The 27587-nt window shown below is 45.7% G+C and overlaps 1 protein-coding gene across 2 annotated transcripts in view; it reads right to left on the reverse strand.

The window, feature by feature from the left end:
- Positions 1-27587, reverse strand: part of AGXT2 (alanine--glyoxylate aminotransferase 2) — a 399697-nt gene that overhangs the window by 92652 nt on the left and 279458 nt on the right. For both annotated transcript variants that reach the window (XM_085630974.1, XM_085630979.1), the window contains exon 11: positions 8687-8775. In XM_085630974.1, the coding sequence (XP_085487100.1) occupies positions 8687-8775 (89 nt within the window). The remainder of the gene's footprint in view (positions 1-8686; positions 8776-27587) is intronic.

A 27587-nucleotide genomic window follows, 5' to 3' on the forward strand; every position in this document is an offset into this window, starting at 1 on the left:
CGGTGTTGACCATGTCGCTGCTTTGCAGATGTCATCTAGTGGTATGTTTCCTAGAAAAGCCATAGAAGCCCCTATCTTCCTTGTAGAGTGGGCTTTAGGGGGAACAGATAGCGTTCGTTTTGCTTTGTGGTAGCAAATCTGTATGCATTTTACAATCCACCTAGCTATCCCTGATTTAGAAATAGGGTTGCCTTTATGTGGTGGAGAGAAAGAGACAAATAGCTGTTTGGTTTTTCTGAAAGGTTGTGTTCTTTGGATGTAGTAAAGTAAGGCCCTTTTAACATCCAGTGTGTGTAAAGCCCTTTCCGCAACGGTTTGAGGTTCTGAGAAAAAGACTGGTAATTCTACCGACTGGTTTAGATGGAATGGAGAAATGACTTTGGGTAGAAATTTTGGGTTGGTGCGGAGTACAACCTTGTTCTGATGCATTTGGGGAAAAGGTTCCTGTATAGTGAGTGCTTGTATTTCACTAACCCTTCTAAGGGAAGTGATGGCCACTAGAAAAGCTGTTTTCCATGTGAGAAATTGCAGCTCACATTTATGTAATGGTTCGAAAGGGGGTCCCATTAACCTTGTGAGAACTATATTCAAGTTCCAGACAGGTGAGGGTGGTACTCTGGGTGGAATTACTCTTTTGAGGCCTTCCATAAAGGCCTTGATGGCAGGCACCCTGAAAAGTGATAGGTGCTGCCTGTTCTGTAAGTAAGTAGCAATTGCTGCGAGGTGTAACCGAATGGATGTATATGCTAGGTTACACCTTTGTAGATGGAGCAAGTAACATATGATGTGCTGTATGGACACATTTAAAGGGTTGATTGTGTTGTTGTGGCAGTAAACAACGAATCTTTTCCACTTTGCAGCATAGCAGGCCCTAGTAGTAGGGCGTCTAGCTTCCCTGATAATATTCATGCAATCAGGGGGAAGGTTAAGGTATCCGAATTCTAGGACCTCAGGAGCCAGATCGCAAGGTTGAGCTGAGCTGGGTCCGGATGTCTGATCTCTCCATGGTTCTGGGTTAGGAGGCATGGTGAGAGGTGCAGCTTTTGGTGTGGTACTACCGAGAGTTTCAGCAGTGTGGTGTACCACGGTTGTCTGGCCCATGTTGGAGCTACTAGGATCAGTGTTAGGGAATGCTGTTGTAGCTTTCGCACCACTAATGGAATTAGTGGGAGAGGTGGAAAAGCGTATGCAAATTTGTTTGACCAGTTCATCCATATCGCATTGCCTTTGGACAATGGGTGTGGATATCTGGCGGCGAAGCTTGGGCATTTTTTGTTGTCGTGGGTGGCGAATAGGTCTATGTGTGGATGCCCCCACATCTGAAAGAATGGGTGAAGAACTTGTGGGTGAAGTTCCCATTCGTGAATCTGTTGCGTTTGTCTGCTGAGCAGATCTGCCATGGTGTTTTGGACTCCTGGGACGTGTTGGGCCAGGAGAAAGATTTTCTGTGGAATTGCCCATCTCCATATGCTCTGTGCTAATTGAGAGAGCTGTGGAGAGTGTGTGCCCTCCTGTTTTTGAATGTAGTACATGGCAGTCATGTTGTCTGTGTGAATGAGGATTGCCTTGCCTGAAATCTGCGTCTGGAAGGATTTTAGGGCCAGGAAGATTGCCAGTAACTCCAGATGGTTGATGTGGAGTAACTTCTGTTGTGGCGTCCATGTGCCCTGTACTGTGAGATGTAACAGATGAGCTCCCCAGCCGGAGAGCGATGCGTCTGTTGTTAGGATTATTTGTGGGACCGGGTCCAGGAACGGTCGACCTTTGGAAAGGTTTGTGGTGTTCCACCACTGCAGAGAGCGATGGGTGCGACCGTCTACCAACACCAGATCTGTCAGTTGCCCCTGGGCCTGGTTCCACTGGCGCGCTAAACACTCTTGGAGTGGACGCATCTGGAGTCTTGCATGGGGCACTATGAAGACGCAAGAGGCCATCATCCCTATCAGTTGCATAAACACCCTTGCTGGGAGAGAGTGTTGACATATGAATTTTTGACGCAGAGCCTGTATATTTGCAATCCTGTCAGGGTTGGGATAGGCTATGGCTTTTGAGGTGTCTATGGTGTCACCGAGGTATTGTTTTGTGTGTGATGGTACCAGGTGGGACTTTTGGTGGTTCACCGTGAAACCTAGCTGGTGAAGTAGTTGGATTGTAGCGGCGGTGTGTTGCACACATTGTTCGTAGGACGTGGCTTTTATTAGCCAGTCGTCCAAATACGGGAAGACGTGAATGTGCTGTCTTCTGAGATGTGCCGCCACTACTGCTAGGCACTTGGTGAATACCCTTGGTGCTGTTGTTACCCCGAACGGGAGCACCTTGAACTGGTAGTGTTGCCCATCCACTACAAATCTGAGGTACTTTCTGTGAGCATGGTGTATTGGAATGTGAAAGTATGCGTCTTTCAAGTCCAGAGTGGTGAGAAAGTCGTTCTGGGAGAGGAGTGGAAGAACCTGTTGAAGGGTTACCATGTGAAAATGGTCTGAATGTATGTAAGTATTTAGAGGCCTGAGATCTAGGATAGGTCGTAGAGTCTCGTCTCTCTTTGGAATCAGAAAGTACAGGGAGTAGACCCCTAAATTTTGTTGATTGATGGGGACCTGCTCTATGGCTTGTTTTTGCAGGAGGGAGACTACCTCCTGTTTTAGTAACGTGGCATGTTCTTGAGACATTGGGCGTTGCCTGGGTGGAATGTTTGGGGAGGTAGATGTTAATTCTAGGCAATACCCTGAATGAATAATTTGGGTCACCCATCTGTCTGAGGTGATTGTCTCCCAGACGTGAAGGAAATGTTGTATTCTGCCCCCGACCGGAGTGGAATGGTCTGGAGGGAGCGGGGGAAAGTCATTGGGTAGGCGGTGTGGCAGAGCGGGCAGTATTTGTCTTGCCTCTGCCTTTATTATTATTACCTCTGTATCCGCCTCTTTGATAACCCTTTGTGAAGGTAGATTGAGGAGGGGATTTGTAGGATGAGGATGCACTATCCGAGGAGTAGCCCCTGCCCGTGCCCCGAAAGGAAGAGCGGCGAAAAGAGCGCCTCGGAGTGTGTGACTGTAGGGCTCCCATGGATTTCGCCGTATCAGTATCTTTTTTCATCTTTTCGAGGGCTTCATCAACTTTTGGGCCAAATAGATGATGTTGGTCGAATGGGTGGTTCAATATGGAGGCTTGTACCTCAGGTTTATAACCTGAAACTCTGAGCCAGGCATGGCGACGGAGAAGGACACTGGTGTTTATGGCCCTGGAGGCTGTATCTGCCGCATCTAGGGCACAGCGTATAGAGGTATTAGTTATTGTTTTTTCCTCTTGGATCAATTCATTAGCCCTATTCCTGTATTTTTCAGGGAGCTGGTGCATGATGGTCTCTAACTCATCATAATGCGCCCTGTCGTATCTGGCCAATAGCGCTTGCGTGTTGGCGATACGCCATATACTGGCAGCTTGTGACGCAGTGCGCTTCCCCTACGCGTCTAGGAGCTTGGACTCTTTGTCAGGTGGTGGTGCTTCGCCTGACGCCTGAGAATTTGAACGCTTCCTAGCTGTAGATACCACTAAGGAATCCAATGGTGCAGGGCCTTTAATGTATGAAGGATCTGTGGGGGCGGCTTTGTATTTTTTCTCTATACGGGGGTTTAGGACCCTGGCCCTGACTGGGTCTTTAAAAACCTCCGGTGCATGTTTGATTACTCCCTTTAACATAGGTAGAATGGCAGTAGACCTATGTGCATTATCGAAGGTGTCTAGGAGAAAATCTTCCTCCACTGGGTCAGTATGTAACTCCACCCCGTGGTAATGTGCCGCGCTCTGTAGTAGGTGGTGAAAGCCTAACGAATCTTCTGGTGGGGATGGCCTAGATGGGTAAAGGTCATCCTGTGGGACATCTGGGATGTCTGGATTGTTATAGTCGTTCCATGGGTCTGGAGATCCAGTAGGGGTGGGGTCTTGTGGCACATCTGCTGGATCATAGTAAGGGTCCCCTAGATCGTCTGGGACTGGAGACAAGGTTGGAGAGCGATGAGGCAGGGGTGGAGAAGGTGGAGATGGGGAGGGTGGAGGAGGTGGAGGAGGTGGGGAAGGCACTCTGAAAGGGGAGGTAGCAGTGTCCTTCCTCTTTGGAGGTGGAGGTGGAGCTGGTTTGTCCAAGTGTCTCTTTTTTGAAGACAGTGTCAAATGTCCAGTTTTTGGATCCTTGGTAAGTGTCTTTTGCAGAGGATCCGGTGTGAAAAGTTCTTGCGACACTAGTTGTTCGGTCGGCGCCGAGGTTTTCGGGGCCGACGGATTTTTAGGTTTGTCTAAGCCGCGCTTCTTCGGGACCTCCGATTTTTTGTTCGGTGCCGAAAGAGGCTTCGGCACGGGAATGTCGGTGCCGAGGGCCTTGTGATGTTTGGTCGGTACTGGGAGGGCAGGTTTCGACACCGAGGGCTTTGGTGCTGGGCTCGGTGTGGAGGTGGAGGCCGATTTTTTCTTCGGTGACGTAGGGTGTCTTTAGGTACCACTGGTAGGCTGGCTCGAGCCCGAGCTGCCGGAAGGCTTAACAGGCTTCTTTACCGGGCCCGAAGGTGGGGTGTGAGAAGCTGTATCCTTGGTCTTGCCTAGGCCCGAAGGCGAAGGCGTGACCGAAGCCTTTTTGGGTATCGGCGTGGGTGTGGGAGGGGGTATAGTACTCACGACCCTCTGCGCCGGGGTGATGTCCCCCACATTTGAGTCGTCGGCCTCGGAAGCACTGACGAGGTCGTCATCCTCTTCTTCGATGTTCTGCTGTCCCGGAGCTACGACGTCGTCCCCGAAGATGTCGACTGGAGCGGAGGTCGAGGAGTGCGCCATGGTGCGTCTGGCCCTTCGATCTCAAATAGTCTTTTTAGATCGAAAAGACTTGCAGGCGGGACAGTCTCGGGCCTCATGTTCAGGGGAGATGCAGAGGTTGCACACCTCATAAAGATCGGTGTGGGGGAATTTGGACCCACATCGAGGGCACTTCTTGAAGGGAGTTCTTTCCATCAGCCGAGACCGGAGCCGGAATAGGCCCGAAGGCCGCCGTCGACGACCGGAATCGAAGATGTGCCGAAGAGAAGGTGATTAAGATGATTTATTATCTGAAGGATCTCGATGAGCGAGGATTTTGCGTCGATCGCTGAACTGGAAAAGTTCGGAACTGGAGCGCGAAGTATTACATCCGAGCCCTATGGCAGAAAAAAACAATCTGAGGATGGAGCCGAAGCCCATGCGCAATACGAACCAAAGAAGGAGTCACCGACCTCGTGACTTCCAAAGACTTTCCAAGAGGAAAAACAAACTGCAAACATCCGGGCCCAACACCAGATGGCGATCTATGCACAGTGTATAATCTGCAGCTCATATGCCTCGAACACTATATTTAGAGTGGGGGTGCTAGCCAAGAACGGTACCTCACTAAAGGCAAAGGGAATATGAGGGAAATGCTACCAAAAAAAACCCCACTTGACTGGCCCCTTTATAGTCCATTGTCCAGCCAAACTTTCAAGTTTTATGGGGGTGCTGCAGCATCTTCCGCCTCCCTAGTACTAGCGCCACTGTGCACAAACTTGGAAGAATAACCATAACATCACTTGAAGCCCCAAGTATGCCAATTGAGTGGGGGACTCTACAAACATTCTTTGCCTTCATACTTACCACAAAAATTATTACATTAAGAAAGATGCCTCTATCTCTCATAGTCTAACATCCTGAAACCCCGTGTAACATTTATGCCGGGGCTGGTGGCTTAGCAGACTAATGCATCCACTGTAGGAGCCTGTGTTTGACCTTATGGTCACAGGTTCAAATCCCAGTGGGTCCAGTCAGCCTTTCCTCCTTCTGAGGTCGATAAAGTGAGTACCATTGAGTTGGGTAACAATAAACATCTGATATTCAGCACCAAGATATCTTTGGGTGAACGTGCGCTTTACAAATACACATTATGTTTATGTTACAGTTACACTGCTTCTACTATAATTTGTACTGTAGATGCTGGTTGTGTAAGTGAACTCTGAACCTTGATTGCCCGTGTTTGTGCGGTGTGTTGGTGAAGCTTTGTAAGAACATTTTCTCTATGTAAAGGCCAAAATGATTGACATTTCCAGTGCTATAGATAAAAAGTATTTCTCCTCGTTTGACTATTCTAACGCCAGCTCTTGCATGGCGTTAGTTTTTGGCACTGCCTCAGATTTACAGGTCCTTGTAAATCTGGGGCACCATCAACAAGCACTGGGTGTTGTGGTGGAACGCCCACAGCAACACCCATTGTACGCCCCTTTATTGCAGATACCTGCGTGTAAGAGTACCATATATACAAAGCGGCGTTAAGCCACAAAAAGTGGCTTAGAGCCATTTTGTAAATATGGAGCAGGGCATTGCACCACTGGAATGTCATTAAAAGTGATGCTCCTGTGGCACAATGCCATTGTAAATATGCCCCGTTGTACTCCCTGTAATATTTCAGTAATCAACTTTGATTCTAGTAATAGTTTGGATGTGAGTATGCATGCCTACCTTATCCAGAGACTGTAGTGGAACTGCTGCTCATTCATTTGCCTATTCTATCAAAAAGGCCAGTACATCTCCATAAGCCGGAGTCTTCACTAATACCTGCTGGAGGTTGTTGCCGCTTTGGGCTTTTTTCCTCCTTGATGCTCCTTCCGGAAGGCACTGCTAGGTACTGCGTGTGTTAGCAACACCGTGGCTACTGGAAGGCATTCTCCCTACCTCTGGCAAACCACTTTTGTGAAGGCCAGGCTGCCCTGGCTGAGAAGCAGCATAAGAGATCCTACTAGACACCCATCACCCAGTTTTGAGGTAGAAGAGATGGATCAAGCTTCAGCCCAAATGCTTCAACAAAAGACACAGGAGTTACAACATCTGCATGACAAACACCTGCCCCTACTTCAATCCTTACTTCCCAAGGCTCTGATATTCCAGTGGGCTCGCCACCTACATCACGTTTTTTTTCTAGTGACCCAAATGAATTGAAGAGTTCATGGACTCATTAACTGTTTTATTTGCCTTCCGTTAAACCCAGTTTTCACTGGATCAGGCTATAAAGGAGTTCTAATAAGTGCCTTGCGCTAACCTGCGAGACCCCTTTGGTAACCACTGCAGAGCCAAGCCTTTCCAAATATACCACCTTCCTGATGTCCTTTAAGCAAATGTCGAAAGGCCAGATCTTGATTTCTTGACTGAGGAGACTGTTTGTGATATTCATCCAGATGGGCAAGACGTCTACCTATATTACTTGTTTCCTGCCTACTTGCTGCTGAAACAACATAGGTAGCGCGACCTTAATGACCTATTTCATAGAGGTCTGAGAGATGAGTTAGTTCACTCTGTTCGGCTGGTCACTTTTCCGGAACTAAGGGACCAAGCCCTATTAATTAAGCATTGTCTAAGAGAATGCAGAACTGAGAGATGGAAGGTAGTAATAGTTGCCCCAGCAGTGGGAAGCTCCTGATTAGCGCATACCAGGACAGAAGCTTCTTTCAAACAGCTATCTACAACCTCTCGTGAAAAGCCTATGAAGGTTGGTATCACCCTCGACTCCCTTTCAAGAACAGAGGGATCACATTATTGAAAACACAGTCTTTGCAAGTAATGTGGTTCCTCTGAATATCTGAACCTGTCCAATTCGTATACAAAGACCCACGTCGTGGTTCGCCGCATTCAACTACATAACTTACCTGGTGTGGGTCGAACCGCCATTGAGGTCCTCCCTTGCGGCACTCTCTTCTGTAGGGTGATTCCAGCAAGTAACGCGTGCAGTATTGCAAACCAGCTTGGCCTTCTCCTTCCCAGAATCTCTCAGTGAAGACTTCTGGGAAGGTCATATTAGTCCCAATCCAAGATGGCTACTTCCCTGCACAGTTAACTGAAAGGTTTTATCAAGCCTAGATGGAGGCATATAATTTCTGACACACCTTCCTATTTTCTTGTCTTATTCAAGGGGGGGACCATTTCTACTCTCTGCATCGCAATGATCCGAGTCGCTTGTTTGTCATATTCCACGCACCTGTCTTCAACAAGAAAAGTCCTTTCTGGATCCATGCCAGAGTTGTTCCTTTTTCCTTCTGCCCTCTTGTTGTGTTCTCCAGGTTCACAGCCTCACTACTTCCTGCCAAGTGTAGCTTCATACTGTGACTTTTGATCTCAGCTTTGCCCCCCCTTCACCAAGCTCCTCTTGTTGGTGTCAAGTCATCTCTAACTATTCCGGAGTCTTTGCTAATACCTTCTGGAATTGTTTGCCCTTTGGGCATTTTTTCTCCTCAAATCTTTTTCTGGAAGGCCCTAACTGCTGGGTGGTATCCTACGTCAGCAGCACTATGGTTAGTGGTTACTCCCCCCTACCTCTGGCAGACCAAGTGAAGACCAGACCGCCAAGAAGAAACAACAGATATCCCTCCAGGTGTCAAGTCTGTGACAATAAATGCAGGATAGCAGAGAATGCTGACCTTAATATGAAGCCCTAAAATACAGTTCATTAACAGCACTTGGTATTTTAAGGAAATAATAAACATTAGAAGTGAAGTAATTCTATTACATAAGGGCACTGAGCATACAGGCTAAACCTAAAACCAGTGTTTAGTCGATGTGGTGTTCGCTGTTTAACAAAAAGTATTGATAGGTCTTTTCGATTTTAAGCAGCCCTAAAATGTGTCAACTTCATTACTGATTACAATCTTACATCAATGACAGCAGATCCAACAGCACAGGCTACAGGATTTCCCCCAAAGGTGTTGAAGTGTAGAGCCTCAGACAAAGAGCTTGCAATTTCTGAAAGAATACAATAAGACGCGCATTAGCATCCTGAAGCATTTGGCGACCTTCCCAGCATATTGTGAGTTGGTCATCCAACCCATATCCAAAGTTACTTTGTATTAGGCCCTGGAGCAATTTTTATGCAGGCAAAACTCATGAAATTAACAAAGTCTGGATTATGTGAATCTAACAAGATTTTATAGATGTAAACTTTTGTGCAATAAAACCAGAACCAAAAACATTTTATCCTCAAACCAGTTTCCAGCCAGTTCAATTTTGCCACAAGAGACCAGCAAGAACGTTTAGTGAAATTTTTAAATTCTGTATACTTTGAGAAACTGCAGTGTCTCACCAATTCCCACTGGATATCATCCTTACATCCTTTCAATATTGTAGTCAAGATTGCATATGGTTATTCTCGTTCCGGATAAAATAAATGTTATCAGGTTTTGCTTATTGTGCCCCAACAATCTCTGTTTTTTGTAATATCTAAATATTGATTTTCTTTTCTAACAAAAGGTTTCCAACAATTAGACAATAGATTGGAATGAATTTCATTGCATCCAACACATTACATCAGACATCTTTCATGTTGAAACCACACCAATGGCGATCCCAGCCAATTTATATGTACTGTATGAGCCAGACTACAGAAGAAAGTCAGACCCTGCATTACTCAAACATCTAACAATTCACCTGTTCGAAGGCACCCACTGTAGTTTACCTTAGGACTTCTGTGTTACTCTCAGGAGTCTGGCATCTGACCCTGTTTATAGTTTAAGCAGCACATCACAGTCTCTGCCAATGTGATAAGATCACATCACTAGTTTTTGTTTTTAAAAAATATTTTAATTATGTTTTACAAAAAACAGCAAAGTATTCAGCAGATATATCTCACTTATTTTCCATCCATTACAATTGGTAACATTTGCAGTTGATAAGGATACAGAGTTTGCGCCGTTGCATTTCTTCCTCGTGGCCCCTGTGATATTTCCTCTTTTCTGCATTGGGTATGTCTCAGGTCCCTCGGAATTACATCTGTTTCCTCCTCTTCTATTTCTAGATTGTAATAATTCAACAATGGCTGCCAGTAAGTCCAACCTACCAGAGGGCACCATCCTCCGGAATATTCTCCACTGGAAGACAGGCTACTGGATGGCTGCCTCCCAGAAAAAGAAATTTCCCTGACCTACAAAAAGTTAGTAAATATCATGACAGACCCCCTCGGACCAATACGAGAGCGCTGGGAGGGGGATGGACTAGAATTAGATGATGAAGAATGGCAGGAAGGGCTGGCCTCCCCAAGGGAAGTAGCGATCTCGTCTAGACTGCGCCTAGTTCAACTTAAAATCTTACACAGAGTCTATGTCTCAGGGCCCAGACTTGTAAAAATGGGAAGGGTGATGGATGGAACATGTAGGAGAAAATGTGGAGTGTTGGGCACCTTTATTCACATAATATGAGAATGTAGGAGAGTACAGAAATATTGAGAGAAGATCCATGACTGTATGGGAGAGGTACTAGACACTGAGATTAGGCCAAACGCTGTCTGTTGAATGTATGGGAACCTACCGATTTGACCAGTAAAGATGAACTATGGGTCACCCTTGGGGTAATGGTGGCAAAAATAAATATTGCACAACTGTGGGGAGCAGAGGGGTTGCCGAAAATTGAGGCCTGAAAAGCAGACATGGACTGGTGCATGGTCAGAGAGAAAACGTTGTATGTAGCAGTAGGTTGCCCAAAACAATGGTCTGCTATATGGGACAAATGGAATGCATACAGGGGGAATATATGTGCTTCCCCAAATATCCCCCCTCCCTTGACGAACCACCAACACCATGAATTCATTGATCTAAACTACCTCAGAGAAATACTATGTTATGTGATGTTGTAACATTGTCGTCTCTGTAGCACAAACTGTCTAAATGTAATGTCGAATTTTGGTACAGTTAATAAAAAGATTTAAAAAAACAAAAAAACAATGGCTGCCAGATTTTACGGAACATTTTGGGGCACCCCCCTGCTTTATATACCGTTTTTTCTGCACCCATGTACATATCCATACCAGTCTGCCATTCTTTCATGGTGGAGAGTTCTACTCTTCCCCAGTATCTGGCTATGTCTCGCTTAGCCACTACTAGTCCTAGGTTACTTAACAGAAGCTTATATCTAGGGATGTCAAAGTCTGTGTGGATTCCTAAAGGAACATATTTGGGGTCCATCAGCATTTACATTTGCAGTACGTTATTCAGCTCTTGTACTATCCGTGTCAAGTATCTATGTATTAGTTGACATTCCCATAAAGTGTGTATAAAAGATCCACGCTCTGTTTTACACCGCAGCAGTCTGGTGTCTCTGCTTTGCCCATCACGTGCAATCTCGCCCCGTCGTAATATACCCTGTGTAGTATTTTAAACTGTACCTGCCTGAGCTTGATCGCCACTTCTCTAGGGTGCATCAGGGCCGTCACATAGTCTAGGTCCTCCAGAGTACCCATTAGATCCTCCCATTTGCCTCTAGGGGGCCGATTCCGATCCGGGTTGGAAAGCACTCTGACCGAGCCGGATCCACAGTGTATTCCGATCAAGCCAGAGTCCTGCAGTTCGACCGAGCGAGTACGATGCGGCCGTAGGCTGCCAGATTCGGTTCGGTCGGACTCCCATAGAAGTCAATGGGAGCCGGTCGTATGACGCGTACATGGGCTCCCATAGACTGAATGGGTACGTCTTGCGCAAGGGCGCCCCCTACAGTGGGTACGCGTCATTGCCATCCGCACAGTACATGCCTGTGTTAGGGGGGAACCTTGGGTCTCCCCCTGTGTCTGAGTCGTAGGGCTGCGGGTGACAGGGGGTCTGACGCAGACCCCCAAAGGCAACCACCTGGACGTTTTGCGATCCGGACACTCCGGCTCACATAGGCTGTCCAACGCGTGCATTGTACTGGCTCGGTTGTAAATCGCATCCATTGCACGCCACGGTTAGCTTCCGACCAAGACGTATGGGGCGGTTCGGACCCGGAAACGACTCGGTCGGTGAATTTCACGTAGCTCGCATCGTACTTGCTCGCTCGTACAGCTGTACGAGTCGGGCGGAAAACACACGTATGGCTCGTAGTTTTTCCAGCCGGATCGCATTCGGTGCCCTTCCGACCCAGATCGAATCGGCCCCTAAGTGTTAACAAGTTATCGGGAATATTATTTATTAGGGTTTTATAGGTTCAGGAGACTGCTTTCTCTAGTATCTCTAGTATCTCTTCCTGGTGATGATTCTCCTGACCATTGCTAATGCTAGATCAATAAATTGACAGGTGTCTTTGTCCATCTTAGGTGAAGGCATGAGACCGAATATGCATGTTATCATTTTTTGGATAACCTGTCTGCCTGGTCATTATATTATTAACTCCACCACCTTTCCTAAAAAACGGCTGTCATCAATCAGGATTTGTAGATCATGGCTAATCACCCATGAGGGTATCCAGGTGATGGGATCCTGCTAAATAGACAATTGATCTATCATAAGGACATCCCCCAATCAAATTACAATGGCCCACCATCAATGAGTAACCAAAATTCCAAAAAGTTCAAAAAAGAAAAGTATCCCAAAAATAAGCATTAATTGCGGTTGTGTCTTCACGTAGTAAAAAAATGAAAAGAAGCAATAAAAAAGCATTGAAAGAATATACATGACAATTTGATGCTCATTTTTGGGATAATTTTTTATTGTCGAATTGTTGAGTTTTGGTTGCTCATTGGTGGTGGGCTATTGTAATTTGATTGGGGTATGTCCTTATGATAGATCAATTGTCATTTAGTGCTCCTTCCCATATAATTCATAAATTATATATTTGTGTTGTGTTCTAAACTGTTGACCCTTGGAGTGAGCACAGTGCGATACGGATTATACAGAGTGTGGCAGTTGGTTTACCACAATCGTTTTTTGTTGCTTTGATTGAAGATCCCACGTGTTGCATGGTGCTCTGAGGCTTTACCCAATCCCAGGCCACCACAGGTTCTGTGATAAATAAAGACTTCTGGCATTGAGTTATCTTAAGCCTAGATGGGAAGAGCAGTGCATATTTTGACCCCGTTTCTTCACTCCCATAAAAGAAGGGCTTTGACTTTGGAACGCGAGAGCGTAATAAGGAAAGATGAAGATCTTCCTGTACTCAAACACAAAGTGGCCTTCTTTTCTCGCCGAAGGCAAGATAATCTTGTGGGTCTTGGAGCCTCTCTGTTGGCCGGGCAGTGTGCTGGGACGCTTTGTGCTCTTTCTAACAAAAAAAGCTCATAACCATTAAGGAACTGGACAGCCAAATCCCAGAAAAGCAACCATGTCCCTCTCGTCCCTACCCTCAGGAAGGCCCACCACTCAGATATTACTTTATCAGGCAATGCCCTAAGCATCTTCCACCACCCTTCCAGAAACTGCACCTTATTTGTGAGGTCCTGTATGGTCTGTAACATGTCAGCAGCTTGGGGGCTGAGTGTCTGGATTCTATTCTCTGCTCGGCTCACCCTCTGGGTTAGCTTCTTATGATCCTCCTTTCAGAGGCTCAAATCCAGTGCCACTTCTTCTATTTTTGGCTGAAAAGAGTCTTGGGTAGAGCTAACTGAATCATGTCCAATTTACTGTCTCCCCTTGGCTCACCAGGTCTGAGTCTGGTTTCTGTCCTTCAGATCCCTCTTCAAGACTGGGTCCTGCATTAGGCTGGACAAACATTGGCAACAAGGCCCTGCTATGTTCGCCATACACCTTGTCTATCACTGTGCTGATAGACAAGATGTCAAGAGAATAGATTCCAGTAGGAGGTCATTTCTTTCAGTGACCACATACGGAGTCGCCTCAGTGTTGCATCAGGTCAGCCCACTTTCAGGTCTCCCACCTGGAGGAGGGACCTGTCAGGAACCTAGAATGGGAGGAGGGGGTGAACGGAGGCATAAGCAGCCATCTCTTCCAAAGATGTAGCTCCTAGAAGTGCTCCTGTACAATGATGTCTATTTGATTGTGTCCTGTCCCTGCCCTATTTCGGCTCTTGAGGCATGACGGAAGTGGGATCTGTCAAGGAATGCCCAATATTCACTGGTATTCTGGACCGCTTAAAGTGGGAGGAAGGTGAGGGCACACTGCAGGACCTGTGCCTTCTTGTCCCTTCATGCAGCCACCCCTTCTCATTGACCACATACCCTCCACCTGCACACCTCATCACTTCAAGCTTGCTGAGTTCATGCGGCACCCCCACTGCCTGCAACACCATTGCTCAGGCACAGGTCATGGCCATTTACTTTATGTTGCAGCTGTCTGTACTTTCTATAAAGGAGGTGGAGTCTAAATTACTGCGGCAGTCTTCTCTGCTAGACAACCAGTCTCTCTCAGTGACTTTTGGCCCACATGACTGCCCTCTCCTCTGTCAGCTTGGGGTCCATTTGTCAAGTGCCAGTCTCAGGGGACTACAATCTAGAACCTGTGGGGCGGAGGGGGCCCCAGGCCTGGATTCTCTCCCATTTGGCTTGTCTTTGTACCAGGACCTAATACAGTTCAACGCCCCCTCACTTGTCCAACTGAGCCCAAGTGACCCACTGCACTCAGCAGGCCTAGCCACATTCTCACAGCCTCCCTCTTTCCAAGAGGGTTCACACTGTCCTCATGTTTCGGCCTGAAGATGGAGTCTGTGGCTCTGTCTCACTTGCTAAGCAATCCCAACTTTATGTGCCGGGGGGTGGACTCTTATCTAGTTCCTACTATCTTCGTCACCAGAAGGTGAGGCTCTTAGTATCGGATGTTGGATAATGTGCAATTCAGGGGCCTCGTGGCTGGAGCTGTGCTACTCTGAAGCCACCATCTTCATAGTCCTAGCCACGTGCCTCAATATCCAGTTATATAATGGAATCTGTTTCACACCTTCCTCTTTTACACTATGTCGCTCCAAGGAAGAATAATAACTGAGTGAATAAAATGACTGAAAAGAAATTAATTGGCTATGAAAAGTAAGCTCGTAAGCACTGAGAGAGCTATGAGACATCAGAGTTCGATGGGGTACTTGCAATAATGCTGTGCCTACACTCTAATTCCCCCGATCAATGAGATCCTAGTTAAACATAACGGAAGTATTGCTTAGTACTGTGTGTCAGGGAAAAGTGCCCCTATATGCAAAGCATGTACTCTCTGAGAAAACCTCCAGCTAGCTTCCTTGCTGAAAATAGGATATGCCCCAGATAGTTGAAAAAATATTTTTTTAAAGCTGTGGTTCTTGTTTGAATGCTTAAACTCCACATCTGTGGCCACCTGAAAGTCACAGCAGCTATTTTTGATTTGGGGTGGATAGAAAGGCCACATCATTTGAGGACTAGAGGCACTGGACAGCTTTGTTTCCGTAGCTGCATAGATAAGCATCAGTTCAATGTGTTCGCCAAAGAGTACTGCATATCAATGGAAATCAAAAGGTATGTGCCTCAACATTGAGTCTTGCAATGAGGATCATGCTACATAATGATTGAAGGTTGTGAAATAAAAAATGCTTACTAGTAAAAATCAAATGTGGGTATTGTACGAAACAATTACTAGGAGAACAACAAAATAATATCTCTCATGATTAACACTTATCTTTAAGCAACTGAAGAGAATGTATATCAAAGTCTCATCAGAGAAAAAAAATACTCATTTGAGGGTCACTTACACAAGACTAACTTTGGAAAGTAATCCAGACTAAAATGGAAGAAAGAGTTTGATGCCCTAAGAAAAGTCCATGTGAACAGACGCATGGTACAGCTGCTCTTCAATAGGACATGCAGTGAGGCTGTTAATTGTTTGGTGAAGAGTTAATGCCCTCCACATACTAGACTTCCCAAGATCGAGAGGTATAAATACATTTGCCTGCCAGGAAGTAAGGGAGCAAAGACCATTAGATAATAGTAAAAATGTTTATGATAATTCTTGTGCCTCCATATCCCTGTTCGGACCACTTCAGAGCAATAACTGATGTGTTCCTATAGATAATGTGAACCAAATCTCCTTTTCATTATAAATATGCAAGCCAAGTGACCCCACATGAAATTTCTCACAGGGCCCTGATCCCAATTCCAATAATAACTGTTTCTAAAAGAATCTGCTTAAAGGCTGTGAGGACCTTCATATAAAGTCTAGGAGCCCGATTCACAGAACTAACTTAAGACAAAATCCTAAACTTACTACCATTTTCGTATTCACAGAAGGCACTTACTCATTTTGGTATTCACAAAACACACTTACTCACTTCGGTATTCACAGAAGTTAGGAGTCCTAACTTTAGGACTCCTAAATGCTTTCTGTGAATACCAAAAGTCTTAAAATTAGGATTTTTCTCAGTTTAGGAGTCCTAAGGTTAGGACTCCTAACTTTACTACTACTAAACTGAGAGAAATCCTAATTTTAAGGCTTTCGGTATTCACAGAAGGCATTTAGGAGTCCTAAAGTTAGGAGTCCTAACTTTACTACTACTAAATTGAGAAAAATCCTAATTTTAAGACTTTCGGTATTCACAGAAGGCATTTAGGAGTCCTAAAGTTAGGAGTCCTAACTATACTTCTACCAAACTGAGAAAAATCCTAATTTTAGGACCTTCGGTATTCACAGAAGGCATTTAGGAGTCCTAAAGTTAGGAGTCCTAACTATACTACTACTAAACTGAGAAATATCCTAATTTTAAGACTTTCGGTATTCACAGAAGGCATTTAGGAGTCCTAAAGTTAGGACTCCTAACTTCTGTGAATACCGAAATGAGTAAGTGCCTTCTGTGAATACCAAAATGAGTAAGTGCCTTCTGTGAATACCAAAATGGTAGTAAGTTTAGGATTTTGTCTTAAGTTAGTTCTGTGAATCGGGCCCTAGCTTTTTAGGTCTCGCGTCTAGCGTTGCAGTGCTCAGCACTGCTCGCGCAGCGCGAGACTTCTTGTAGGGGCTTCAGAAAGCTGAACACACACTTGTGCGTGTGGTTTTGTTATCGTTGCAGGCTATTGGGCGTTGCGTGCGTCTTTCTAACAAAGCGCCCACATTTGCCCCACCCATGGCCTATTGGTGTCTGTTACCTGCACGGCCGACATCTGTTTTGCATTATCATGCCCGATAATGCAAAACAGATGTCTTGCTGTGGCGCGCACGCGCGTACCACTTGCGTGCTTGTTTTGTGAGTCGGACTACACCGGTAATAGTACTTCTAAACCCATAACTACTTTGATCTGTTTTAAGCGTATTCCTTTTTTTGGTGGCTACAATGCTTGTAAACCTGTAAACTGGGTTCTCCTTGTGGCATGCCACTTGTTTAACGCGATATTGCGCTCGTTGTCTCGTTGGGTAACGTGCATCAGGTGTCAGTGAGTGCATGCGCAGGACTTCTCCTCCTACTGTCCTGCGGATACAATGCGTTGCTATAACCGCTAAGCTGCGGATCTTTTGTTCCCGCCATTCCCCAGACAGTGTTAAGGGCATCCCTAGCAAAACTCAGGACAGAGGTGGGTGCAGCGCATACTTAGCAGCAAGCATGGCACAGACGGCTTTGGCAGGGTCCCCCAGGGAGCGGCACTCCGAGGCCCCCGACCTGCAGTTGCTGGAGAGCTGCGGCGTGTGCAAGGGCCACCCGCAGCAGCCGCGCCTACTGCCCTGCTTGCATTCAGTGTGCTAGGGATGTTTGGGACCCGAGATATCCAAGGAAGGATCAGGTAGGGAAATGCGGGGCAGAAGACAAGTGGAGCTCCCTGGAGGGGTTTGCACGCTAGGGAACGTAGTTTACTTGTGCTGATATATTAAGGAAGAGCCCAAGATTACGGGGGAGGAGTAGAAGTTGTGATCAGATGAGGCTACATTTGTAATTATTGGGTAGTAGGATCTTGCGTTAATAGTTATTTTCATGACTAAAATGGACATGTTTTATGACTTATTTGATTTTGCAGAAGAGGTGGCATTCATCAAACCAGGACAACTGGTCTGAATTTACTGAAGGTTTTAGATGTAGCTGACAAGTTTTCAGTATCGCTATGTTTGACATTTCTATGTTTGTAGTGTCCCTCCCTATGTGGGGGATTTGCATACTTCATGTGTGATAGTTTAACACACTTTCGCTAGTGGTTAGACATGAAAAGTAGATGAAAGATAAACAGGAAAAATTAATGCTTTCTAAACTACTTTATGGGTTAAAAATTAGTAGTGGATGTGTTGGGCGTAGAGCGACGAAAAGTGTTAATGAGTGAGTTTTAATTTGTGGGTGAACCTTGCTGGATTCTGACTGATGTCGTATAGAACTAATTTAGAGGTTTTATTGTGATCAGTAATGAGTGGCTTGGGCTAAGGGACACCACATATGAGTTTTATGGTGCTATAAAACTCCTGCCGGTTTTTCACTGACTTCTGTGGTCATCTTTTCCTTTTGGTGATGTGAGGACAGCAGCTTTGCTTAAGACATCTCAACAAATGTGGAAAGACAGAACTCCTATTACAGTAAGCAGACAGATCCCTTCCTGTATAGAGTGTGATAAAAGCAGTCAACCATTGCAGCAATCGCCCATCGCATGGGTTGGACCTGACCCTTTCTGCAGGGTCATCCCAGATTGATGCTGTCCTTTCATGAACCAACTTTTGTTGGCTTTTAAGACTCTGCACTTTTTTCTTGCTGACCAGTGGTAACATGCTTGTGCTGTCTTCCGAAAACATGGTAATATTGTCCCACAGCAGATTGGTACATTTAATTTACTTATAAGTCCCTAGTGTATGGTACAACATATTCCCTGGGCCTGTTAATTAAATACCATATTGTGCGCTGCAGCACTCACTGTGTCGCACACTAAAGTTGTTCTGTAAAACCTGACTTGGGCCTGCCACTGCAGGCTGTAGTGCACTTTTAAACTGCCGTTTTTACTTGGCAAAATAATCATTTTGCCAGGCCTAAACCTTCCTTTTTAGGTCTCGCGGGATGCACGTAAATCTACATTCTTGAGTTGACTTTCCTGTTTTGAGGCCGGGCGCGGTGGCTGCTCTGATGTTATCAAGGCTGCCATCCCACTGCTAAGGCTGTGCTGCGCTCTCTGCCTTGTTTCATTAGCTTGTGTCATTGTCCGTTGTACATTGTGGCTTTCCATTAGTAAATAGGCTTAATAGTCCCTCCTTAGTACCACCTTTTCCCATTTTGTAAGCTCCCATGAGGACATCCCCTGTTACGTGTGTTGGTGCTCGGTAGGCTTTAATTACAGCCTCCGAGCACTATTTACTCAAAGAGCTTTGTCCTGCCTGCTCTTGGCGGCAGGAAAAGGCAGGACACGCTGTCTCCTAATGCATTTTCAATGCAATAGGTCTCGTGTTTGCGAGAGTTCATGGTATTGGCATTGTAAATAACAATGCCTTTTATTTATCTGTTTTAAAAAAAAATACATAAATAAAAGGCATTGTCGTTTACAATGCCAATAGCCCAAACTCTAGTAAATGCGAGACCTATTGCATTGCAAATGCTTGTTCCTTCTGCAGGCTGTGCTGAGCAGTTTCACATGTCTGTAGCTTTAAGAAGTGTTTGCAATTGCATTGAGTTCCAGCCCATCTGATCAAGAAAGTAAGAAAGCTGGAGCCCTCAGAAGCATGGTCTGTGTGCTCACAGAGAAACCTGGATCTCCCTCCATAAGTGTTTAATGAGAAAGAAGATCCATCATTCTAGAAAACTGTATCCAGGTGAATTCTGAAGAACTTTGTTTCCAGTAGGACTTTCCTGCACTCTTAGACCTTCTTACTACTGGTACAAGGACCAGATCAATCGTCTACTACAGCTGAATGAAAGGAGATTCTCACTTACCCGTTCTTATCTGTGGTGGTGAGATCTCAAAATACTGCTCTGAAAACCAGCCATCAAAAGGAAGACCAATATTTTGATTCACTTTTAGAGACATGCTTACATGACTAGCAGATGTGGATTCTCAAACATAATGAGACTTCATATTTTACATCATCAATGGTACACAATGGACTATTATTTTCAAGGATGATATTGTGGAGGTTGGTATTTTAAGATCTAATCATTTCCTACATCCATCAGAGATGTGCACTGGACCGAGAAATTCTCCGAGTCACAAAGATGATCTGTTTGCCTCCAGCATTAGGAACAAGTATCCAATTTAACTTAACAGGGTAGGGGCTGGTTGTAGAGTAATGGAAGTAGATTACTCCATCTCCTCTCATCAACCAACAGTCTACTAGTACTAATTTTGCTATTGCTTTAGCTAGGGACAATATTTCCTTAGTAGCTTTCATCAATCCCTTAACAAGACTGCCCATCATTTCTATTGTGCCAGTGCTCTTTGGTGTACGACAGAAATGAAAAGTGCCAGAAAATATTTTTAAAACAGAACTCCTCTGGTGCTTGATTGCAACTCCTCAAAAGTGATTATTTACTAGCCCTTAAACACTACGAAGAATTAAGGATAACTAGGCTCATTACTACCAAAACTGCCTGCTGAGAACTAACACATTTCATCACAACTCCACATTACACAGTCCGGGGAAATTAAGCAAACAAAAGTGCTACAAAACCAGACTCCTTTTCCATCTCACTAGAATGTATTACCATGTATGATTCTCAGCTTTATACCATGGAAGCCTGTGATGATCCACCACTATTGCACATTATGGTCCCAATATCGGACTAACAAATCCTAATCCGAGCAAATAAGCTAAGTTGTCTGCTATGAGATCAACAGTGCTTAGGGCACTTGTTACATAGCTATAGCACACACCTTTAAAATACAGGATCACATCTCTCCGCAATGAAGGGAAAAGCCCTGAATCGTCTGAACAAGCTTATGAAATCACTGTAAGAAAAAAAGATTCCTAGAAGTGTGTGTTTGTGTCAGGCTTCTCATTAATATGCATGTTTGATGTGTCTCACCCCAATGCACATACACACACAGACAATTCAAGCTGTGTAATATAGGCTGCAGTTCACTTAGGTTTACGATATACAACCTTGAGACTAAAGGCCATATGCACACAACATTTTTGAAGGTCGTAGAGAGCCGGATTTGCAGAATAGAACTTCTGCAAATGCAAAAAAAGCATTTTTAATTGTACAAAAGCCAAATTACAATTTGAGTTTGCGATTCTATATTTGGAAGGGGCATATTTAGGGCGTCCCTTCCAAATCCTGATTCACTATGGTATGTATTGATGTTTTGCAACCAATTTTTTAAAAATAAACTTTATTGCCATTTTCAAAAACACATGCAACATCATTGACGAGCATAGACCATACAATAACTCTTCCAATGGGTTGGTGCTCCGCAGGCCATTATACATACTACTGTATCTTTCAGGTTAAGACATAATTCTCTGACGTTGCAGCCTTTAGGCTGCATCTCTCTCTCCCATTTTCTGATAAATCCCTTTTAATGTCGATGTTTCCTGCTTATTTACTGTTACGCCAACGTTTCCCTGTAACTCACCCCAAACCACCCCATCTGTATTCCTTTTGCTGTCTGAGTAATGTATCGTCTGTTCAATTATGCTACATCTGTGTACCTTGTGAGTTCTATAAGTTGGTTGTTCCAGTCTGTGAGTTCGCTACTATTGGGGGCTGTAGGTCAGTTATCATTACCGTCCATGCTTGGAGGTCGTCTACTAATTTTTCGTCTCTTCTAACTTGTTTCATTCTTACTCTCTCGGCCGTTGCCCATTCACGCATCTTTAACCCCTTCCCCGCTCATGACGGAACCACTCCGTCATGAGCCACGGGTGCCGTGTGCTCATGACGGAGTGGTTCCGTCATGCCGTTGGCGGCCGCTCCTCCCACGCGGCACTAATTCCCCGCCTGTGCGGGCGATTAGCGCCGTGGGCGGAGTCATGACGGAACCACTCCGTCATGAGCACAGCTCAACCGTGACTCATGACGGAGTGGCTCCGTCATGAGCACAGCCCCACCACGCTGCCCCCAAAACCCCCCCAGCGCTGCGGCGGAATTCCTGCCGCAGCCAAGGGGTTAAACCATCTTTCGTACTTCGGGTGCGTCAGTTTTTGCCATTCAATTGCAATGCGTCTCTTTGCTATTATTAAGCCCAGAATCGCAAATTTCCTGCTCAACTTCTTGTTTTTTGGGGTCCTGGATCAAGATATTGTTCAACTGTTGTGTGCCACTGTTAAAGTTCAACATAAAATGTAGCATTTGTTTTTGGCATCACGGAGGGCATGAATTATCAGGAAATTGTAGTATAATTCAAATTTATACAAGGCACCCCAAAAATTGTCTTGCCCGGGACTCCCAAAGAACTGAGATGACACTACTTTCCCGGTTTTCTGAAATCCCTAGCAAGATATAAAAAAACATACATCTCAACGTTGTTCGTTAAATAGTTGCACGCAACCAGTCACTTGTAAACGAACATTTATTACTTTGATTGCATGATAGGTATATTTTGTCCTGGCCAGTTTATAAATGCCAAATATTCTTGCAGTTCTTCGTTTTTATACTTGTGTTATCAAATCGAAGTCCTATCAAATATGACCCTTCCTCCTTGTGGTTTCACGGACCCTTCTTCAAAAACAAGCATTGGCATAGCCAATAGATCTCACCTTCTAAGTTTTTAGCCATGCAACAGATGATGTTATTGCACCAAGGATATTGTGCTGCATAACTAAATACTTATAAGATCCCAAATGCGCGACCTATTGGCAATGCCAATGCTTGTTTGCAGTGTTGCTCATATAAAGGGCCAAGCCACCGAATCCAAAGCTTGTTCAATATCTAGGAGGATTAAAGCGGGGAAACCATCGTTCCCGGGTGATTTCACTGATTTTAGGTGTTTAATAGCCCCCAGTATCTCTTCTCTCGTGATAGGGCCCCCTAGAATTTCTTTCATCTCCCGATCTAATTGGGGTAATTGTCCTGACTACAGAAACTCCTCTATTGTTATGCTTGAAGGCTTGGTACCCTTCCCATACACTTTGGCCAAGTGCCCAGCGAGTATTTCAATGATCCCAATTTGCGAGTACACTGGTTTCCCAGCCCCATCTTCAAGTTTCAATATTGGTTCCGTGGACGATTCCCTTCTCCGTAATCTGGCTAATATGGCCCCCGACTTACCTCCCTCCCGGTGGAGGCGCTGCTTGTATGCCGTGTAGTCATGCTTTTCTAGACGTTTCCATGCCTCTAACAATTCAGCCCTAGCTTTGCACCACTCCCCTCGCGTCTGTGGGACTACATGTAGCCTCTCCTCAAGCCTGGACAGTCTACATTCCTGATCAGCTATATCCTTTATTAGCTGCTGCCTCACCCCATATGCTGTATGTAAATAGCCCCCTCGAAGGACCACCTTCATGGCGTCCCGTTCATATGCTCTATTCGAGGCCGACCCCCAGTTTTCTTCAAAGTATTTGGTTAACTTGGTTAATACCATCGATACCGCCATCTCAAATGGAGGGTCCAGTAATGCCTCCGCCCTGAGGCACCACGTACGGATAGCCGGTCTAGATCTATGGCCCTCAAAACGAAGCTGAACCTGTGAGTGATCCGAGATGTATCTTGCTTGATACGATACTCCCTTAACTTCTCAAGCTAGAGGTGGTGAGACAAAGCAGTAGTCCAGACGTCTAAATGTATTAGTAGCTGGCAATGTGGCATGAGAATGTTTTCTGTGTGGGGTTATGTTCTCTCCATATGTCCGTGAGTTGCATTTCCCTGAGCATGTCTGTCAATGTTCCAGTCATATGTGGTTTGGTGTGCAATCGTGGATGCCTCGGAGATCACCGCCCCCACCTCACTCGGGCCTTGGAAACAACAATGTCTCTGTAGCGGCCTTGGAACCAACAATGTCTCTGTATCGCCCAACTGCACTGATCAGTATCTGTGTCTTTGGCTCCACCGCCGCCCGTGGCACATCTCAGGCTGTTGCAGCTTAGAGGCTCAACTGCGTCTCCGCTCTTCTATTATGGAGCTGGCAATGCATTCTGTACTGTTGTAGTGGCCCCGTTAGCCTGGCCTGGCGCCCGGTGTATTCCAGCTCCTAATTTTTAGTTTATTACTTTTTATTTTCCCCTTTTTATCCAGCAGACAGGAGAGGGGTTCCGCCGGATCCCCCCTCAGTAGGCCTGATCCGAGTGCCAGCACTGTTCCACGCAGGGCCTCTCTTCTTGTAGGGGGGGACTCCTCCTTATCACCACCATGGTGCCAGTGCTTCTCAAGAGTGCGGCCTGTACTCCTCTCCCGCTCCGGATGTAATGCCTCGGTGGAGGAGGGGGGGCGGAAACCATCTGCGTGAGCCCCCCCTGCCTACTCACCTCTGTGGCTGGTTTTCAGCAGCGGCTTCCAATCCGGGCGGCTCTGAGCCTGCAGCCCCAGCATGTGCTTACAGCCGCTCGCAGCATGGCAACTTTCACTTTCTGGGCCCAGGTGCCCAGTGCACGGGTCCTTCCCTGGAATTCCATGCCTCGCCCGGGCCACGCCGCTGCTCTCCGACGCCGTCCAACGTTTTTGCCCGCTGCACCTCCTGTTGTGCACCGGACCCCAGGTCTTCTTATTCTCATTCGGGCTCACATCAAGATGGCGCCTTGCAGCCTCTGACTTTGCAGCTTCTCCGTCGCGGACCCTGGAGTCGTTAGGTCTCGCGAGCCAAAGGCTCGAAGAGACATTTTATATGTGGGCTCCCAAAAGTGCTACCAGGCCAGCCTAGAGCTACAGTGCATGTGCGCGGGCGCGCGCGCCGCGTTTACTTTCACATTCGCGGCCGCATGGCCGCTTTGATCGCGATCACTTTCACTTTCGCGCGGCCGCTTAGCTGCGTAGATCCAGCCTCCTCTGCCGGCACACCCACTATTTGGCTCGTATGAGCATACAATTATTCATTTTAGCGCAGGCATGTATGCGACACCGTGATGAACTAACAGTGTAACCGTGAAGGGGTCAAGTATGTGCGGTAGATGTAGTTAAACTGCAACAGTTTCAGAGGTGCATTCCTCGAAATCTGTTGGATGCGTCTCGGAACCTGACGCCAATCTTTGTCCGTAAGGTCTATCTGTAGGTCTTGCCTCCAGCTGTGTCTATTTCTGCACTGCGTCACCCTCCCCATCTTTCCCAGTGCTCTGTACATGTTGGTAAACCTGTGCCTTGTGGAGCTGCACATCAGCAACGTGTGCAGCGCAGGGTCCATGTCAGTCTCAGTTCCCAAGTCAACTCCCCTCCTCACCCCCACCGTCTCCTAAATCGCCGCCTCCCTTCCCACCCTCCTCTTCGCTCCACACACCACTGCACACGACCCCCAGCCAGGAGGCCTAAGAGTCCAGCACCTCCTCTGCAGGCTCTGCTCCACAGCTCCATCTGCTCGGCTGACACTGCAGGAGGCCGCACTGAGGGTCGTCTCTTGATCTTCCCTCCTGCTGGTGATAACCAGCTCCCCCAGACCACGCAGGCTGCTGCTGACTGTGTATTAGTCGTCACCAAGCCCCCACAGTCACTGCTGATGATGAGGAACCGGACTGGTACCGTATGCCTCCTTCAGCTATGCCGCCAGCAGCCACGCAGTCTCGCCACCGGTCTCCTCCGGGAGCCCCGCAGCCAGCTCCTTTGCCTACAGGTTGGGTTAAAGCACTTTGTGTGGCAAAAACAATCACTCCTGCCTGTTCCTTCACTCTGGAGTTGTTGTGAGGGGGTGAACGGTTTCCCGGGGCTTCTGACCCACAGCCCCAGTGAAAACAGTAAGAGACGAGTCTGGCGTCCCCTGCTCCTGTGATTACAGTATTAGCTTACGCCTTCCTCCACAAACCACTACCACAATGTTTTTTCTCCTCTCTAAGAAGCGGCAGTCTTCTCCAAGACATAGCTCCTGCAAACAATGTTATTTTTAACACAGTAATTTGTAGCAATAATCTTTGTCTCTCTTCTCTACACCGGAGGGCAAACTAGCAACCACAAGCTACTTTCAATACATAACAAATGGCTCCATGAAGAAAGTGTATTGCTGCCGAGAACATGCCGATCACACTAAATCATACGCAGTGAGTGGGAGAATGTTTGCTGTTTTAAATAGGTCTTGTTGATCGACGCTAGACAGCGTCATATATGTTTGTAACTAACAGTAGCTGTTGTACATATGCAAAAAAATGCCTTTATATGAAATTCCACCGTTTAACTGTCTCTCGCATCCTAGACAGACTTGCACGCGGCAAAATAATTAGTGATTATTAAAAATCATATCACATACTCTTCCTAACACTAACCTGACAGACGAACGTGGAGATTCCGGGAAGAAAGTGTGTCACAATTTTTTAGTGGCTGTACTTTCAAAACAAAACCTCATTTTGCAGAACAATTACTCTTTTTGGTGTGGAAAGGTCATATTAAACAGTAATAATACTCTGGTTGAATCCACCCAATGTATGGAGACAGGGACAGTTACCTTCCACAGCTTCTGGTAAATGCACTGATTTCAAGAGACCCTGCAGCACCCACCTCTGTGTGCATACAGTGTGCATCCCTGCAGTACTGTGTGCTGCCTTACACCACTCGCCTCATTAGCCCCTGTGTGGTGCCCCCAATATTGACACAGGCAGCCTTGCACATCCAACACTGGAAAAATCTTGCCATTCAGGGTGGCATCTATAGCTCTAATTCATTAGGTTTCAACTAAACCCTCACCGTGACACTTTACATACAACACATAAAATCACAGCGGCAATCTGTCAACGCTTTGCCCAAAGAGAGCACAATGTTTATAAGCTCAAAAACACTTTTACGCCACTGGAAACAAAATAACATAAGTAAAATACATTATCATTTATAATACCAATAGTTCTAACTTTTTTACTACTTACTCTTAATCAAAAACAAAAACATTTAATTACGCATCCCAAAATGTGTCTGCTTGCTTTGCAAACTTTTTGGGCAAAGCATGCACATGCGTCACAATTGTTTTACAAAGGTTTATTACTGATAATATACAGTGTGTCCATTTAAAAATTGCACTGTGTAATTATTGAGAACTTCAATGGTATTTCTTTTGCTCCAAATGCTGTGCACTTGTACCTTTCAAGCTAATAAATAAAATTAAGCAGGACAAACACAGCAGATGTGGCTAGAAAGCTTCAGTATCTGACTTTCAATCTTTTTAGCTGTTTTTTCAATTGCATATATTCCATTTATTATATGACTCATTAGTATTTTTGTTACAAGTTGCTTTTGTTGGCACGTGGAGAGCACTCCGAAGAAGTTGTCACCTCAGGTGCGCGCAGTTGTAACCTTTAACAAGCATTTACAATGCAATGGTCTCGGCATTGGTAAAGTTAGAGCTATTGGCATTGCTCATGACATTATTTTTGCTTATGTTTTTTGTTTTTAAAACATTTAAAGAAACGGCATTGTCATGAGCAATGCCAATAGCTCTAACTTTAACAATGCCGAGACCGTTGCATTGTAAATGCTTGTTTTTAACTGCCGATGGGCTCAATGGATCAGCAACAGCTTCCACACCTATGAGGGGTGTTCGTTGAGTCTGGGATGTGAAGAATGTATGCCGGATAACTGATCACCTGTGGGAGCTCCGGCAAACTCGACTAGTCCGCCATGCGTCCAAGCCACGCCCCTCTGTTTTGTAACCAAATTATAGTGAATGTTTAAAAATATGTGTTTTTAAGAGCAGACAGTGGTCTCACGAAACACTGCCTACTCCTAAAACAAGCATTTGCAATGCAATAGGTCTCGCATTTATGTGAGTTTAAGGTATTGGCATTGCAAATGACAATGCCTTTTTTTTATGTTCTAAAAAGGAAAACAAATAAATGGCATTGTCATTTATAATACCAATAGCTCAAACTCGCGTAAATGCGAGATCTATTGCA

This window comes from Triturus cristatus, chromosome 2_1 (assembly GCF_964204655.1).
Source record: "Triturus cristatus chromosome 2_1, aTriCri1.1, whole genome shotgun sequence".
Taxonomy (NCBI): Eukaryota; Metazoa; Chordata; class Amphibia; order Caudata; family Salamandridae; genus Triturus; species Triturus cristatus.